This window comes from Nuphar pumila, chromosome 13, assembly GCF_984573655.1.
Source record: "Nuphar pumila chromosome 13, dmNupPumi1.hap1.1, whole genome shotgun sequence".
Taxonomy (NCBI): Eukaryota; Viridiplantae; Streptophyta; class Magnoliopsida; order Nymphaeales; family Nymphaeaceae; genus Nuphar; species Nuphar pumila.
The window spans coordinates 85,252,846-85,268,282 of NC_143261.1; the positions used below are offsets into that span (position 1 = coordinate 85,252,846).

General features: G+C 39.1%; 1 protein-coding gene across 2 annotated transcripts in view; it reads left to right on the top strand.

Moving 5' to 3' along the window:
• Positions 1-1,681: 1,681 nt before the first annotated feature.
• Positions 1,682-15,437, top strand: part of LOC149818962 (beta-amylase 2, chloroplastic-like) — a 32,841-nt gene continuing 19,085 nt past the window's right edge. The window contains exons 1-7 of one of the 2 annotated variants that reach the window (XM_089984877.1): positions 1,682-2,347; positions 2,479-3,247; positions 4,639-4,911; positions 6,982-7,059; positions 7,153-7,356; positions 10,164-10,358; positions 10,869-11,033. In XM_089984877.1, coding sequence (XP_089841003.1) covers positions 2,696-3,247; positions 4,639-4,911; positions 6,982-7,059; positions 7,153-7,356; positions 10,164-10,358; positions 10,869-11,033 — 1,467 coding nt within the window. In that variant the 5' untranslated portion in view covers positions 1,682-2,347; positions 2,479-2,695. The remainder of the gene's footprint in view (positions 2,348-2,478; positions 3,248-4,638; positions 4,912-6,981; positions 7,060-7,152; positions 7,357-10,163; positions 10,359-10,868; positions 11,034-15,437) is intronic. The other variant, XM_089984878.1, reaches the window with a different exon arrangement.

The window sequence follows — 15,437 nt, forward strand, 5'->3', positions numbered from 1 at the left end:
ATATACAAACTATAAAAAAAACCAAAATGAAATAAAATGATATTATTTGTATGAAACTCACATTTCGACCAAAAAGAAAAAGTTGATGTGAATGATAACACAACCTCGTCAGAATGCAACAAAAAAATTTTATGAGAATCTTCAGAAGAAGAAAAGGAGAATGCTGAGAGTCATAGAGAAAAAAGGGTTAGGGTTCTTTCCATAAAAAATGAATAAAATAACTTTATATATGAGTAAGCAAGAATGTGAATATATGAAAATTTGCATGCCAAAAATTTGCGCAGACCGCCACATATTTGCAGATCTCCTTGCCGATAAGTTACTAAAGGAGATTTACAGTGTATCTCATGAATTTCGTACTATATAAGCGAATTCAATATGGTATTTATGAAGTTACGATGTTTCAATAACAAGATGTTTACACTGTACCTCATAAACTTTATATTATATATGCAAATTTAGTCTGATATTTGCGAAATTTTGTGAGGTCTGCAAAAAAAAAACATGTGAATCTACATTTAAGTTAGGGTTTGCGATAACCAATGAGGGAACCGATATATCGTGCGAACCTCAGGAGGTTCCCTTATATGAAGGGTAAAATGGTCCTAAAGAATTCATAAATTTTCAAATTTGAACATGAGGCGGATTTCAAAATTTGTGAGAAATTTCATAAAACATGTCATTTTTGTCGTACTGAGCAGTAATTTTCCGCAAAATCTAACATACACAAGGTTCATTTGATTATTTAGGATCTCAACCTTGTTATATTGTCAGGTCTTATTATTTCAAAATGAAGTTTTCTGTTTTTGATAAGAGAGAGAGTGAGAGAGCTCCAAGCCAGACCAATTCACGAACTTAGGGCTTGTTTTTCAAAGTCGTATGATTATTTGATTTCTTAGTTTCTTGTTATTGCATATTACAATTACAACACTTTCTCAGATTCAGTGAAACATGAGAAAGTGCAAGTAGTGATGGTCTCACTTGAGCAGCACACATGATTGAATTTGTGACCGACGATCACAGCTTTTGGATTCTCAGCTGGAGCGTTCATCTCAACTATGACCGAAGCAAACATGCGGTATTTTTTGAATCCAAGATCTCTCTTTGTTGAAGGTAAAAACCATGAATTTAGAAATTACCCAAAATGTGCCTCTCAGGTAGGGGTCTCAAAGGTCGGGTTTGATTCAGCCCCAGGTGAAACTAGACCCAGACCTAATCAGAGATACTGGTACTAGGTCTGAACCCAGGTTCAATCAGACCTACCATAAAAAACCATACCCGAACTAGACCCAGACCATACCCGATCGAATAATATTTTTTATTCTTTTTACATTGAAAAATTATGGATCTTAATCAAAACTCAAGTCGGGCACAGGTCTGATATGAAATTTCACTAACCATACCTGATTCCATATATTAATCAGACCTTTTGGGTCCGACCTGAATTGTAATTGGACCTTCTTATTTATCATCAAACCCTTATCATATAGGGTTTGGTATGAGTCGGGTTCGGGTCAAACCCAACCCATTGACATCCTTACACTCAGGATCTCAGGCCATTCGCACGATCGCAACCTTCCCAAACGTTTTACACGTGTCACGTCCTGGACCGTCGGATGCCCGGGGTGCCGACGACGCATCTCGTTCGTGTTAAAATGGCCGCCCTCGCACGGCCGCACACGAGGGAACCCTAGAATTCGCAGGCTCGCACAAGAATGGCTTTCTCTCTCCTCTGTCCCTCTCCTCCCTGCCTCCCTAAAACCCGCCGGAGTCTCGTCTCGCCGGAAAACGCCATTTTTCGACCGCCAAAGTAGCACCGATCCCAGGCAAAGCCCCGCCCGACGCGCCCCGGATCTCTCTGGAGAACCTCGGGCTACGGCGGGCCGGAGATTCTTCCACCCGCCGGATTTAGGCCGTCCGGCGAGCGGGAGTGGGCGCTTCCGGGGGAGGTATCGACGAGGCGGAGAGAATCGGTCGGTGGAATGACGCTCCTGAAGGGTTAGCGGTCGCCGGAAAAGTTGGGCACCGGCGGAATTGGGCGCCGGGAAGTGGAGGAATTGCAGGGACGGTCGTCTTGTAGGTCGGGATTTCGCTTTTCTTCTTCTTCTTCATGTCCTGAGTTTTCGAAAGGAGGGTGGAGGGCTGATCTCGTTCCCCGCCGGAAAACGGGGAGCGGCGGCTGGAAAAAGGATAGGTCGGGTGAAAATTTTGGCTGGATGAGCGAAGGTTTGGAATTTTAGAAAACCCCGGAGTGTTCGGCCGTTTGGGGGCTGCAGGAAACTCGCCGAAGAATTGAATTCCAGAGCATCTAACTTGATTTTCCTGCCGGAGTGCGTATTTGGAAGAGGTAAGTCGTCTTCGAACCTTTGCCGGGATTCGTCTCCTTAAATTTAGCTTTAGGATAACGGAACCCAATTTCCGTCCGACGAAGCTGATTCAGAGCTCTGAAAAACCCTAATTTGCTGCATATTTCTGCAGGAGATGCACCCAAAACCTAATTTTGGGCTTCATTCACTTCGCCTAAACTCTAATTTCGACCTATAACGAGTGCCAGAACTCAAAGAACCCCTCAATCTCGGCCTGTAGGACCAAATTCTCAGAGACGCATTGGGATTCGCGTAGATGTCTTAGGAAACCTGATGGGGCTGAAGGTCTCAACGAAAATCCGATAGGAGACGGGTTGCAGCGAGGCAGGATGGCGCGGGAGATGAATAAATTGGGGGGAGGTTCCCGGATGGTGGACGATGAGGAGGAGGATGAGGAAGAGGAAGAGGACGACGATATGGACATGGGCGTGAAGGAAGAGGAAGACGACGACGACGACGACGAAGACGGGGTGGAGAAGAAGAGGATGATGATGATGGAGATGGAGGGGGTGAGCGGGGCAGCAGGGCAGCATCACCACCACTTCCAGCAGTTGCAGATACAGCAGTGTGGTGGTGGATTCGTTCAGGGTAGTGGTGGTGGAGGGGAGGTGCAGATTGGTGGTAGTGGTGGCGGTGGGGTGGCGAGGAGGTGCAGGCCCAAGGAGGAGAAGGAGCGGACGAAGCTGAGGGAAAGACACCGGCGGGCGATCACGGCGAGGATACTGTCGGGGCTCAGGCGGCACGGCAACTACAACCTGAGGGTGCGGGCGGACATCAACGACGTGATCTCGGCGTTGGCTCGGGAGGCCGGCTGGATGGTGCTCCCCGACGGCACCACCCTCCCCCCCGCCAGACCACCCCATGTCTCTCTCTCTCTTTTGGTTGAGGACTATGCCTTTTGCTGCTCTTTGTTTAATAGTTCTACTTTTCTCTCTCTCTGCCTCTTTTCCTTTTTTTTTTTGTCTTTTGGGTGTCGTGTCATCTCTCTGGGTTGAGGACTATGCCTTTTGCTGCTCTTAGTTTAATATTTAATATCTCTCTCTCTCTCTCTCCGCTGCTCTTAGTCTAATAGTTAAAAAGCTCTCTCTCCCTTTGCCTCTTTTCTCTTTTTGTCTTTTGGGGGTGTCGTGTCTTTGAGTGGTTTCGTGTCATAGGCTTAGGCCCCCTAGGTGGGTCTTGTGGTCCTTGGGGCGACTGGGCCATGTGTCTGTCTCAGGTGGGTGCTGTCGAGTGTGGGCTAGGTTGAATGGGGGCGTGAATGTATGTAGTGTGGGTTTTGTAGGATGAGTGAATTGCTATATGATGCTTCTGGTGTGGGTTTTGTAAAGGCTTTATCTGAGTTGGGCTGCTAGAAACCGTCTAGTTTTGGTTTCATGGTTAGAAGGACTTGGGTGAATTGTGATAGTGTTTGTTTGCCTGGATTGAGTTTTGTGGAAGTGGGTTAATTGTGGTGGTAAGCTTAGTAGTATACTGTGTGTCTAGTTTGGGGATATCTTGGTGTTAGTTGACTTGGTTAATTGGACCTTGGTCGGCTTGACTGCCTTGATCTAGATGGTCAATGTGGGTTTTGCTTCAGTTGGATGCGTGTGTGTTCTTTTGACCGTGGTTGTCGCTGACTTGGAAAATGCTGGTCGGGCATCCGTCAACTTGGTCAGTCTGCTTGGTGAGATGGTCGGGTCAATGTGGGTCTAGTCGCCTAAGCAGCATGGTTTTGACTATGACAGATTTTTGGTGTTGCGTGGGTCAGTGGTGGGAGAAGCTTAGAGCGCTACACGCCTGTTTTGCTTAGACTTGGTGGGTTCGGAATGGCTCGTGAAGGTGACAGTGGCCTGGTCTCGTGCTGGCCGTGTCTCTTGGCGAGTCAGACTCACTGACCAAGTTGCCGTCCTGGGAACCGTTGTCCTTGACCTTCGGGATTTTGCCAAAACGTGAACTTGGTTGGCGTAGGAGTTAACCTCCAAACGCGGCCGTTTCTGCATCTGGCAGCCATCCTGATAACGTGTCTTTCTGTTCTTGCAATTTCCAGATTTGGGGATCCCAATTTCCTTCGGAGGTCTTTTTCTCTGTCTTTTTTGTGTATCTTGTCTCTATTGGTTACCCGTGACTCGTCTCTCCCCTCCCCATCTTGTGATACTCTTCATTTCCTCTCTGGCCTCCGAAATTCGCTAGTTTTCGACCACCAACCTTTGGATTCTCTTCCTTCACTTGAATTATCGTTGGCACCTGAGGGTTTGTAATGAAATTGGGTGTTTCTCATGCTCTGGTTTTCCAGAATGCGAGGCCCGCTGCTCCTCCTCCAGCTGCCGTGACGTCGCCTCTCATGGTCGCCTCGCAGACGCCACCTTCACCTTCTCTCAGAGGGGTGTCCGGATTTAGGAGCTCGGTTGAGTATCGGCCGTGCCGATTGAAGGGCGTCTTCATGCCGACGGCTTCCTCTTCCTTTGATGGGCCATCTGGTGGTAGGCCTAGACCCGGAGCTATGATGGGGGATGGAGGTGATAATTCCCCTTTGTTGGGAGGCTGCTTGGAGGGCGATGATAAGCAGGTAAATTTGATGCGTCCTTAGTCTTTGGCTTTTGTGTTCTGAGCTTGCTTGTAGTCTTTATGATTTTTGCCTGTGTTTTTAGTCCAAATTCTTGTGGATAGGTGAACTTCATATCTCATAGTATAGATAATTTCACTAGTCATTTGAAGCCGGCGACAAATATTTCTTTGTTGCTGGTACATTTTCTGAGGGTGATTGTTGTTCCCAGCTTGCTTAACAGTAACTGGTGGGTGATGGAGGTTAGAAAACTTTTGCCCAGTTGTTGATGATTATCCATGCTTCAGGTATTTTTCCATGAGTCTGCCTTGCACTCAAAATTGATGTTTGATATCATAGATCCTTGTTACTCGTTGCACTGATAACTATCCCCGCGAAAGGAATTGTTTTTTTGTGCTGAGTCGAAGTTTCTCCAGGTTGATTCTCTTAATTTGATTTAAGGAGGGTTTGAATATAACCTACTTTTTCTTTTGCTTTTTTTTTTCTTGTCAAAAGGTAACTACTGAAGGAAGGTCCGTCAGTTTACAAGGTCCGTCAGTTTACAGTTGTATGTACTGTTTTTTAATGCGTTAGTTGTGTGGTGTCACATGAAAGGTGTTGTCACGTTGGATTTATAGCATCATTTGGCGTACCAATAAGGCTGCTTTTTCTACATGCAGATAGCTTTCTGTTTGCATGTAAATGATCATATTGAAATACTTGCAACCATGCATATCCTGGGGAGAGAAAGCTTTGAGGTAGTTGAAATCCGTGGATAAACATGGCTTGCCTTTTAGAGTGCAAACAGTTAACCATTGAAATTTGAAAGCTTATTCACAAGCTTGGCTTCTTGATGCCTGCTCATTGACACACTTACGCATAGTCTATGTCACACGGATGCAGCTATAGATATTGGAATATGGCCATTTTTAGAAATTTTCAATGCGACTAGTATATAAGGGGGCATGTAACGGGAGTAGAAATGAAGTATCCATGCGACATAGAACTGAATGCTTTTAATATTTTTTTCAGATGACTTGCCACAATGTGTTGCAATTAACACTAGGACTCAGATAATAAAGTTTGTAATTACCATATGTTATGTGCATTTTTTTGGAATCAACAAGCATTAACAACTGGAATTCATTTCAAACAAGATATTGTTGCAGGAACCTTCATTTTGAACCCCTTTTCTTGATTATCTTTTGGTTCCTCTAATTGAATGACTAACAAATGTTTATTTATAATGCAAAAGATGAGGATGAATATGAGCGTGATTGAACCCGTCATCACTTTGAATTTAATCTACTGTTGAAAATAATGGGAACTATATCATGTCTGATTTATGCATGCTGACAAATGGTTGGTGGATTTTTCTTGAGAATGAGAACTTTCTATCCACAGTCATCCTAGAAGCTATTGTATGGTACAGTAGGCTTCTATGTATGGTTTTATTGATGGTTGTCAAAGTGAGAAGTGGGTGTGAGAAGAGATGCATGAAGTAGGACGCAAGATGCGAGTCTTTAAAAATTACTGACACATGGAGCATGAGGCATTTAAGTGTCAGGAGGAAGCAAGTAGGAAGCAACTGTGGATGTGAATGGGAAGTAATATAGAATTCTAATTTCTTTCTGTAAGCTTTGAAGTTTTAACAAAGGTTGAGATATGTTCATTTTTCGCTTTGAATAGTGAATTGTATGTTATGAGTCCATACATCATTTTTCTAGTTCAGGCTTTGAAGGAAAATCTCCACTAAGATTTTGTGGTAGTTCTTGCCAACTAGTGGATGAACTTATGTCTTTGTCAGGTTCTATTTGTAATTCACAGTGATGGTGAAGCATACAGAGTTATTATGGATTTTATGTTTAATGTGATTATGTCTTGTCTTAGCATGCCAATACCTTCTTGAAGTTACATAATTTCTTCATGCTCTGTGATTTGGTATTTTTCTGGCTGTAGTAACATAAGCTATTTTCACTAGCTACTTATCTAGCCTGATCATGTAATTCATTGATATTTTATAATATTTGCTATTGTGGACTAGTAGCACTTTACTGTTTAAGTACTTCATTTTTTTCTTTTTCTGTTCTCTAGATTCTGGAACTACCTCCAAGGGTTAAGGAGTGTGATTTTGCTGGCACACCATATGTTCCAGTTTATGTGATGCTACCTGTAAGTTGTATATGTTTAAGACAAAAACAGATGAATACTTTATAGTTCAAAATATTCTTCTGATTTCTTCAACCATTTTTGCAAAATGACAAGCTTGGAGTTATCAATTTAAAGTGTGAGCTGGTTGATCCTGATGGTCTAATTCAGCAGCTGAGAACTTTGAAGTCTGCTAATATTGATGGTGTTATGGTTGATTGCTGGTGGGGTATCGTGGAAGCCCATTCCCCGCAGAAGTACAATTGGCATGGTTATAAGAGGCTATTCCAGATTATACGCGACCTGAAGCTTAAATTGCAGGTTTTGATCTCTTACTGATGTGTGGCTGCTGCTTTTGAAAAAAAATACTGTACTGCTAGCTAGCTGTTGGTCCAATCCAATTAATGATATTTAGGAAAAAGAACTATTTGATTCCTTTGGTGTTTCCAGGGATATCTGCATGACAATAAATTATTCAAATACCTGATCTTCCCTGTCAAAATAGATAATTAAGAGAACAACCAAAAGATAAATAAATAAAAAAAGAGAAGGGAAAGAATTCCCAGAAAACTGCTAGCTCCTTCCTTTTCATTTCATTCATGCCCTGTCTCCTGTACTTTTTCTGTGTTGAATGAAGCTCCTGCAATATATATATATATATATATATATAATATAATATAATATAATATATAAAAGAGAGAGAGAGAGAGAGAGAGAGAGAGAGAGAGAGAGAGAGAGAGAGAGACTAACATTAAACTAGTTATGCCAACACTAGTTTTTCAGCTTATTGAAATGTCCAAAACACCATTAAAAGCAATGACATTTTTATAATACATGTTTATTTTTTTTTTGGATAAAAAAATCCATTCATTTTATAAATTCAAATTTGTATAGTACTTATTAGTTTTCGTAAAATGTGTTTCTTTGTTTCTTTCCAAAACCATGATGCAATATATACCTCAAAAAGTAACCTTGAATTTTCAGAAAAGGCCATTTCCTTTAAGGGTGTTTTAATCAATTCATTCAGTAATAAGTACGACAAGCTAATAAGTCACAATACAATGCAAAGATACGTAAGCAAATACAAAAAAATTTGAAGTATTTAAGACTTAAAGTTTTACAATCCACATTCTCAAACAAAATAAAATCTAAAAAATGTTACTCAAACAAAAAATATAAAGCATTTCATCTAAGATCCTAAACTCTAATATTCTATTAATTTAGTTTCCTAAAATTTCATCCAACTCTAAACCCTACTCCTAAGACTAAGCTACTTCTTATATTTTGGAATCAAAGTTTTTAACATTTTATTCACAGCTCATGATGATGGATCTTCATCAGCCAACCATTTCAGGATGACCTCTGGCAGTGGCTTTACAAGCTGTGCCTTTGGCGGCACACTCCTGCCCTTCTTTCATCTACTTCTCTTAAACTAACAGAATTGTCAATACGAGAGCTGCCTGAAGTATAGGGGAACATCATGGTTGTATGAAGCTCTCGTGTTCCTGCAATATGATATTTGAACCTATAGAGCCCACCTTGAATCATGCACCTATAAAACTGACAACCATGTGAACTTTTCAGAAGCATCTAGCTCACAATATTTTTCACATCGGGGCATTCATGTTCGTTCTTTCATTCATTGATAACTCTAAATAAACAAAGACAAAATGCCATAAAACAATGAAATGAGTTACCTCAAAGCCTTGGAAATCGACTCCACTTCAAAATCTTGTATCGCTAAGGAAAAGAGATTTTTTCACCTTAAAGCCTCCAAAAAAAGAATGAAAGTGGTGAACTTGACCTTCCATTGTTTCAAATGATTGTTAATGTGCTCCTTTTTCGTGCAAAATCGCTATCTAGGATAGAATGCACAAAAAAACTCCCAAATTTGCAACTCTTGGAGCTTCCAATTCTCACTCAAACCATTAAAAATTGTTAGACTGTGTTTGGGGGGTCAAAACTTCATAAAAGTTCTGGCCAAAATTTTCCAAACCTCTTAAAAAAACAATTTAACCTCAAAAGAATGTGAGTTTCAGCATAATGGTATCACATAATGCACTGGTACTATATCATATGATATATATGGTACAACACCAACATAGCCTTGAAAGTTGAAACCATGAAACTAGCTTCAGGGGTGTATCATATTGGTTTTGGATGGATAATTGTGGTATCATAAAGTATTGCATGATACACGGTCTTTTACAGCCATGATTACCATGGTCTCCAATGTGTCAAAATGCTGTGTGTGTGTATGTATGTATGTAGATTAGTTTTATAGATTGGTGTGCAAGTCTGTGTCTTCCTTCAAATGCATGCATGCACCAAGACATGCGCACACATACGTGCACTCATGCATAGACATACATGCACATAAACACATGCAGACTCAAAGTTACCATATGCAAGTGGGGGTCCGCCCAGAAAACTGAAAACCAAAACTTAAAATTAGATGCAAAACAAAGCATATTTTTGCAATATAACTAAAGAACATGCATATAGCGAGTTTCTTTGCTTGTGTATGCCTTCAAATCTTGCTTAAAAAGCTAACATGGCACAATTTTTCTAAAAGCCAGACTTCATTCCATTCACAGAGTGTGAGGCCTTGTAATAGTTGTATACTTTATGTGTAAAACAGATGTGGAGTTGACTATGGGTAGATCTGCTTGTGTTTTTTAAACTTTTGAGTTAATTGTTGCGCCAAAGACTAGTGAAATTGGTTCTCTTTATTGGTTTGGGGAGTACACAAGAAAGAAGAAAAAGGCAATTAGGTTGCTATCACAGGCTTGTTGGATTTCTTAGTTAGGAATTCTTTCCATGTAGTTTACAAAGTCAATCACTGTTCTTATCCAGTTGGTGGCCATGTGCCCGATAGATGGATCAATTACTTTCCAATTTGTTGTTTCAAAGGGAAAAAAGGAAGAAGAAAATGGATACCTCTATTTGTTGAACAGCAGAGAAGATGCTCATTTCAATAAATTTTCTTGTAATCAAATGTTTCATATAATCTTAATTGATAGCTATTTTATATGTGTGTTTTTTTTTCCTTTTTTTTGAGAGATCCATTGATCCTAATTTGCTACTTCCAAGTCGTTACACATCTTTCCAATTTGATAATGCTGCAGGTAGTTCTGTCCTTTCATGAATGTGGAGGTAATGTTGGTGATGATGTGTGCATTCCCTTGCCTCACTGGATAGTGGAAATTGGAAGGTCAAATCCGGACATATTTTTCACGGATCATGAAGGAAGACGCAACCCTGAGTGCCTCTCTTGGGGAATTGACAAAGAGAGGGTTTTAAGAGGCAGAACGGCAGTAGAGGTACTGATCTTTGGCATTCATATATGTGTTGACTTTTCCATTTATATTTCTGGCATTTGCTTTTCTTACACGTTGCTTTACTGCTGCTTGCACTTTTTCCAGTGTGATATCACTGCAACCATGTGGACTTAGTGAGAGTCTCATTGCTTCAATTATTGAATTCTTAATTAAAGTAGTCTGATCCTCCTTTCTTTTACAGTTTACTTTGGTGATGGCTTGTCATGTCTTTCGTACTTATTTTTCAATGAATTTTCTTTTAAAGGGAAAAGTGTATTTAGTGTTCTTATTTGCTTCTTCTTGAGAATATCCTTTACATCAGATATTATTATCTTACATGTATTGCAAATAAATTGAATTTCATGCCTTCCTCTTACATTGTTATTGATATAAAAGAATATTCTCTATTTCAACCTTCAACTGCTTGGCTTTCATGCCATATGTGGGATTGGCAGGGTCTGATCTGTGTATTTGTCTATTTTTTTGTTGTTGTTTTTGATTGGTGTCATGTAGGTTTACTTTGACTACATGAGAAGTTTCCGTGTAGAATTTGATGAGTTTTTTGAGGATGGTATTATTTCCGAGATTGAAATTGGTTTAGGTCCCTGTGGAGAGTTGCGGTATCCATCTTATCCCATAAGGCATGGTTGGAGATACCCAGGGATTGGAGAATTCCAGGTAACTTTTATCTACTTAGGCTTGTTTATTCTTCAAAATATCTTGTCATGTGCCAAGTTTGTTAAGCAGAAGTGTTGTGGCTGTGCAACGCAGGTTCTTTTATGTCATCATTTCCGCTTCAATATGTAGTTACATGCGGCATTAGTTCATATTTGGTTTTCATTTGCTGTTGGCACTTGCACCATTCGAGCAAGGCTGCTGGTCTGGCTTTTGTAAACCTTTGAATTTCAACACTTCATATCTTACTGCAATAGAAGATGCCATTAGAATCCTTAGCTTTTTCTTCATTCCAGTTATACTCTTGAATTTCTTTTGTTTATATGCGCTGTCTGTTTTCAGTCTTTCTGATGTACAAGTTCCTTAAAGTCCGCAAATTTTCTGGGTTTTTCAGAAATAATAAAGGATTATTCCCAGTATTTTCATGAGAAATTCATCGACACTGAAAAATCGATGAACTTTTGGATGTTTATCAAGTTAGTTAACCTATACGAGGTTTTTAAAACATTTCCGGATTTGGGTCTCGATAGGGGACCCACTAGGGTTAACCCCTATGAAACCCCGTTCAAATTATGCATTTGAAATGTCTAGGATCCATTTGGATCTTATAGTTTAATGAGTTTGGATCCAGAGAACGATCCAAATTTTGTAAAACACCATAATAAGGACATATCCATTCGATGGTCCCGGTCCGGGTTTAGAATAGTTCGAGTTGGGTCTTGGGAGAGATCCGGACTTCTCAAAACCTTGAGACTTAGGTTAGATCCATTAGATGGATCCAATCTCATAACAAGTTTGATCCAAGAGGGATCCAAATGGTGAAACATTTTGGGTTTAGAATCAGATCCAAATAGAAGGACTGATTCTAAACCATTAAGCAAGTGTGTATATATATTCACATAATATATTTATGGTTAGAGGTCCTTTTAAGAAATTAATTTAAATCCATTAGATGGAGCCAATTCACAGAAGTGAATATATATATATATGGTATTTGGATCCAAGATCCAAACAAGACCCAAGGAGGGTCTTATTTAAAATAATATGGGGGTTGGGTCCATTCGGACCCAACCCAATTAAATTTACACACTACTTAATGTTTACAACATTTTGAATTAGAGTTGGATCCGAAATGGACCTAACCCAATCTCAAACCAAACCCATATATATGCATTTGGCATTAAAGTAAGAGTTGAATTGGAAATCCAAATCCAACCACAAAAAATTTTATATATATATATATATATATATATATATATATATATATATATATATATATATATATGTGTGTGTGTGTGTGTGTGTGTGTGTGTGTGTGTGTGTGTGTGTGTGTGTGTGTGTGTGGATTGAGTTGGATCCAAATGGACCCAACTCAATCCAACCAATACCCATCTACAACCTCATGAAGGCTATTAAACCCCTCTCCTCCCATGGTTTTTCATTAGAAACCATAACCCTCCCCTTCTCTCATAAAGCTCTCTCTCTGGTCGCCGGAAACCACCACCTCCTTCCTCTGACTTCCCTCTCTCAATGTTATGAGAGACACCACGTACGTCGTGTGGGGAGTTAGGACACCAAGGATCGAGATCGGTGAATCTACCAATACTCGGGTAGATCGATGCAAAGTAGGCTACAGGATCACAGTTGTATTGTTTGTGCAGTGTTATCCTGTGTGCAATTTGATGGTCATGTTCACCCGAGGCCAAGCATTTGGCAACTCCCCTCCTTTCACATTTGCCTTCAGACAGAGGGTCACTCACCCTATGCCCTTCGCTTGTTTTTTTGGCAAAACTATAAGAGTTGATCGCCTCTTCCCCTGTCTTGCGCAGAAAGGAAAAAGAAAAGAAAAAGGAAAAAAAGGAAGCTGCTGCCGCCGCCATCAGGCTGAGTAGGCTCCGCTGTCGGCACCACTCCTCGAGAATTGTGCACTCCCCTTGCAGTCGCAACCACTTCGGGAACTAAACTATCGTCACCTTCGGTGCGATGAGATCCGTTCTCACGATCAACGAGCGCACATTATGGTGCAAAATCGTACATGTCTGCACTCGAATGGTAAGTTTTACGAGGCACATACGAGCCTTCGCCTACGTTTCAATTCATCGCAAAATTTCATGTACTTCGAGGTAGGGAAAAATACATGCAATGATAACGGTTGTACACTATTAATATATGTTTATATTTATGTCATATATATATATACACACACACACACACGTATGCATTTATTTCAAGTACGCAGTTTTGTGTACTTTGGCTTTATTTAAAATTATGCATTTATTTAAGGTACGCAGTTTTGTGTACCTTTGTTTTATTTACGGTGGACTTTTGGTGTATGATGCTTTATTATACGTGTAACTATATATACGTTTATATTTATCCAGAGTGCGCAATTTTGCGTACTACTGCTCTATTTAAATTACGCGAGCATTTATTTAAGGTATGCAGTTTTATGTACCCCAATTGTTTTGGGATGAAGGCGTAGTTGTTGTTGTTGTTGTGTATGCAGTTTTATGTACCTTTGCCTTATTTATGATGGCATGTTGACGTACGATGCTTTGTTATACGTGTAAATATATATATATATATATATATTTAGAGTACGCAGTTTTACATACCTCTTCATTATTTATAATGGCCTTTTGGCGGACGATGCTTTGTTATACGTGTAAATATATACCTATATATTTATTCAGAGTACATAGTTTTGTGTACTCTCGCCTATTTAAGTTAACCTGAACATTTATTTCAGGTATGTAGTTTTGCGTACCTCTGCTTTGATTATTTAAAAAGGGTTATATACAAGTGTTTTACGTCTGCATGCCCTGAAGTTTTGCAAAATAAATCAAATGATTTACGTTAGCATGTGTGCGAGATCCCACGCTTGCACACATTCGATAATTTGTAAAATAATCAAGACTTGCATATGCATGCGTATGATAATTTACGTTTACATCGTAATGCCTGTGATTTTCGGTAATTATTAAATCGTTAGTTACACCCTAAATTGACAGAATTAGAAATTTATCTGATTGCCAACTTGAGATTGAAATTATAAATTGAATTAAATATAATATTAAATTTAATTAGGCATGAAATTGGAATTTAATCACACGTAGGAATTTAATCTAATTTGATAAAAATTTAAGATGAATTTGGATCCTCATTAGGATGTGAGTTTTATTAATTAAATATGGATATGGATTTGATATGGTTTAGTAGATTGGATCTTAATTGGATTTAAAATCTAATAAGAAAATCCAATAAAATATCCAATTAAGGATAAATCATGGATTTTAATTAAAAATAAAATTGGTATTGATTATGGGCATGGAGTCCAATGGGCTGGACATCCATTATGGACCCCACATGTGGTCACGCCACTTGGAAAAAAATATAAAATATTAAATATTAAATAATAACAAAAATAAAGAGATAAAGAAAGAAAAAGAAAATCAAGATTTTTAAATTTATAAAAGATAAAGTAAGGTAGAAGACCAACTAAATTGGACTCTTGAGAGGTCTATCCACAAGGGGACGTCCCCCATAGTCGACCCTCTTGTGTGGACTTTAAAGTCAAATAACTATATGTGTTATATATATTAAAGACAAAATAGTTTATAATATATAGTAATTAAATAGTTAGAAAAAAATTTAGAGATAATTAAGGATTTAAGAAATTAGTTTTTTTAAGATAAAGGGTTGAGAGTTTATTTAGGTTTAGGAGTCTAAAGCATATGAAAGAGAGGCTCATGACCCCCCTTGTTACATATTCTAAGAAAACAAAAAAGGGAGAAAAAAAAAAGAAGAATAGAACTTACATTGTTTTTTTCTTCTTCCTCACATCTCCTTCTTCCTCCTAACCTTAAAGGTAGTCTAGACCTCCATTAGAGACCTGCAACTACCTTGGTGAATGTCTAAACTAGCCCGGAGTGAGGTCCGTGTGGAGGAAAAAGCGATGGTATCGTTGCGGGAAACACATTTTCAATAGGGAATCTCTACTTTCATGGCGTTCGATTTTGAGATGAATTAGTATATCCTCTTTTTTATCCAGAGCTTGGATTTACATGTAATCTATGCCTGGAACGTCTATGACTATTAAATTTACATGAAAAAGATTTTTGAAAACCCAAAACGGTGTCTGGAAGATCGGTTTTGAGAAAACGATTTGGAAAAGACTAGTTTCAAACCCCTAAAAGCAAAAATCATGTGAGTATTTATATTTGTATTTTATTGGTTTGGTTAGCATGTATAATGAATATAGGACGTTTTTTAGTGTTTCTTTATAGATCTTGATGTTGTAAATTTTGCTATTGCCTAGATCTTGGTTAAGGATACGCAAAAATCATTTTGAAGAAGGTTTTGGCAAAAGTGTTTTGGGGTTTTGATGTTTTATGATACAGAAAGTTG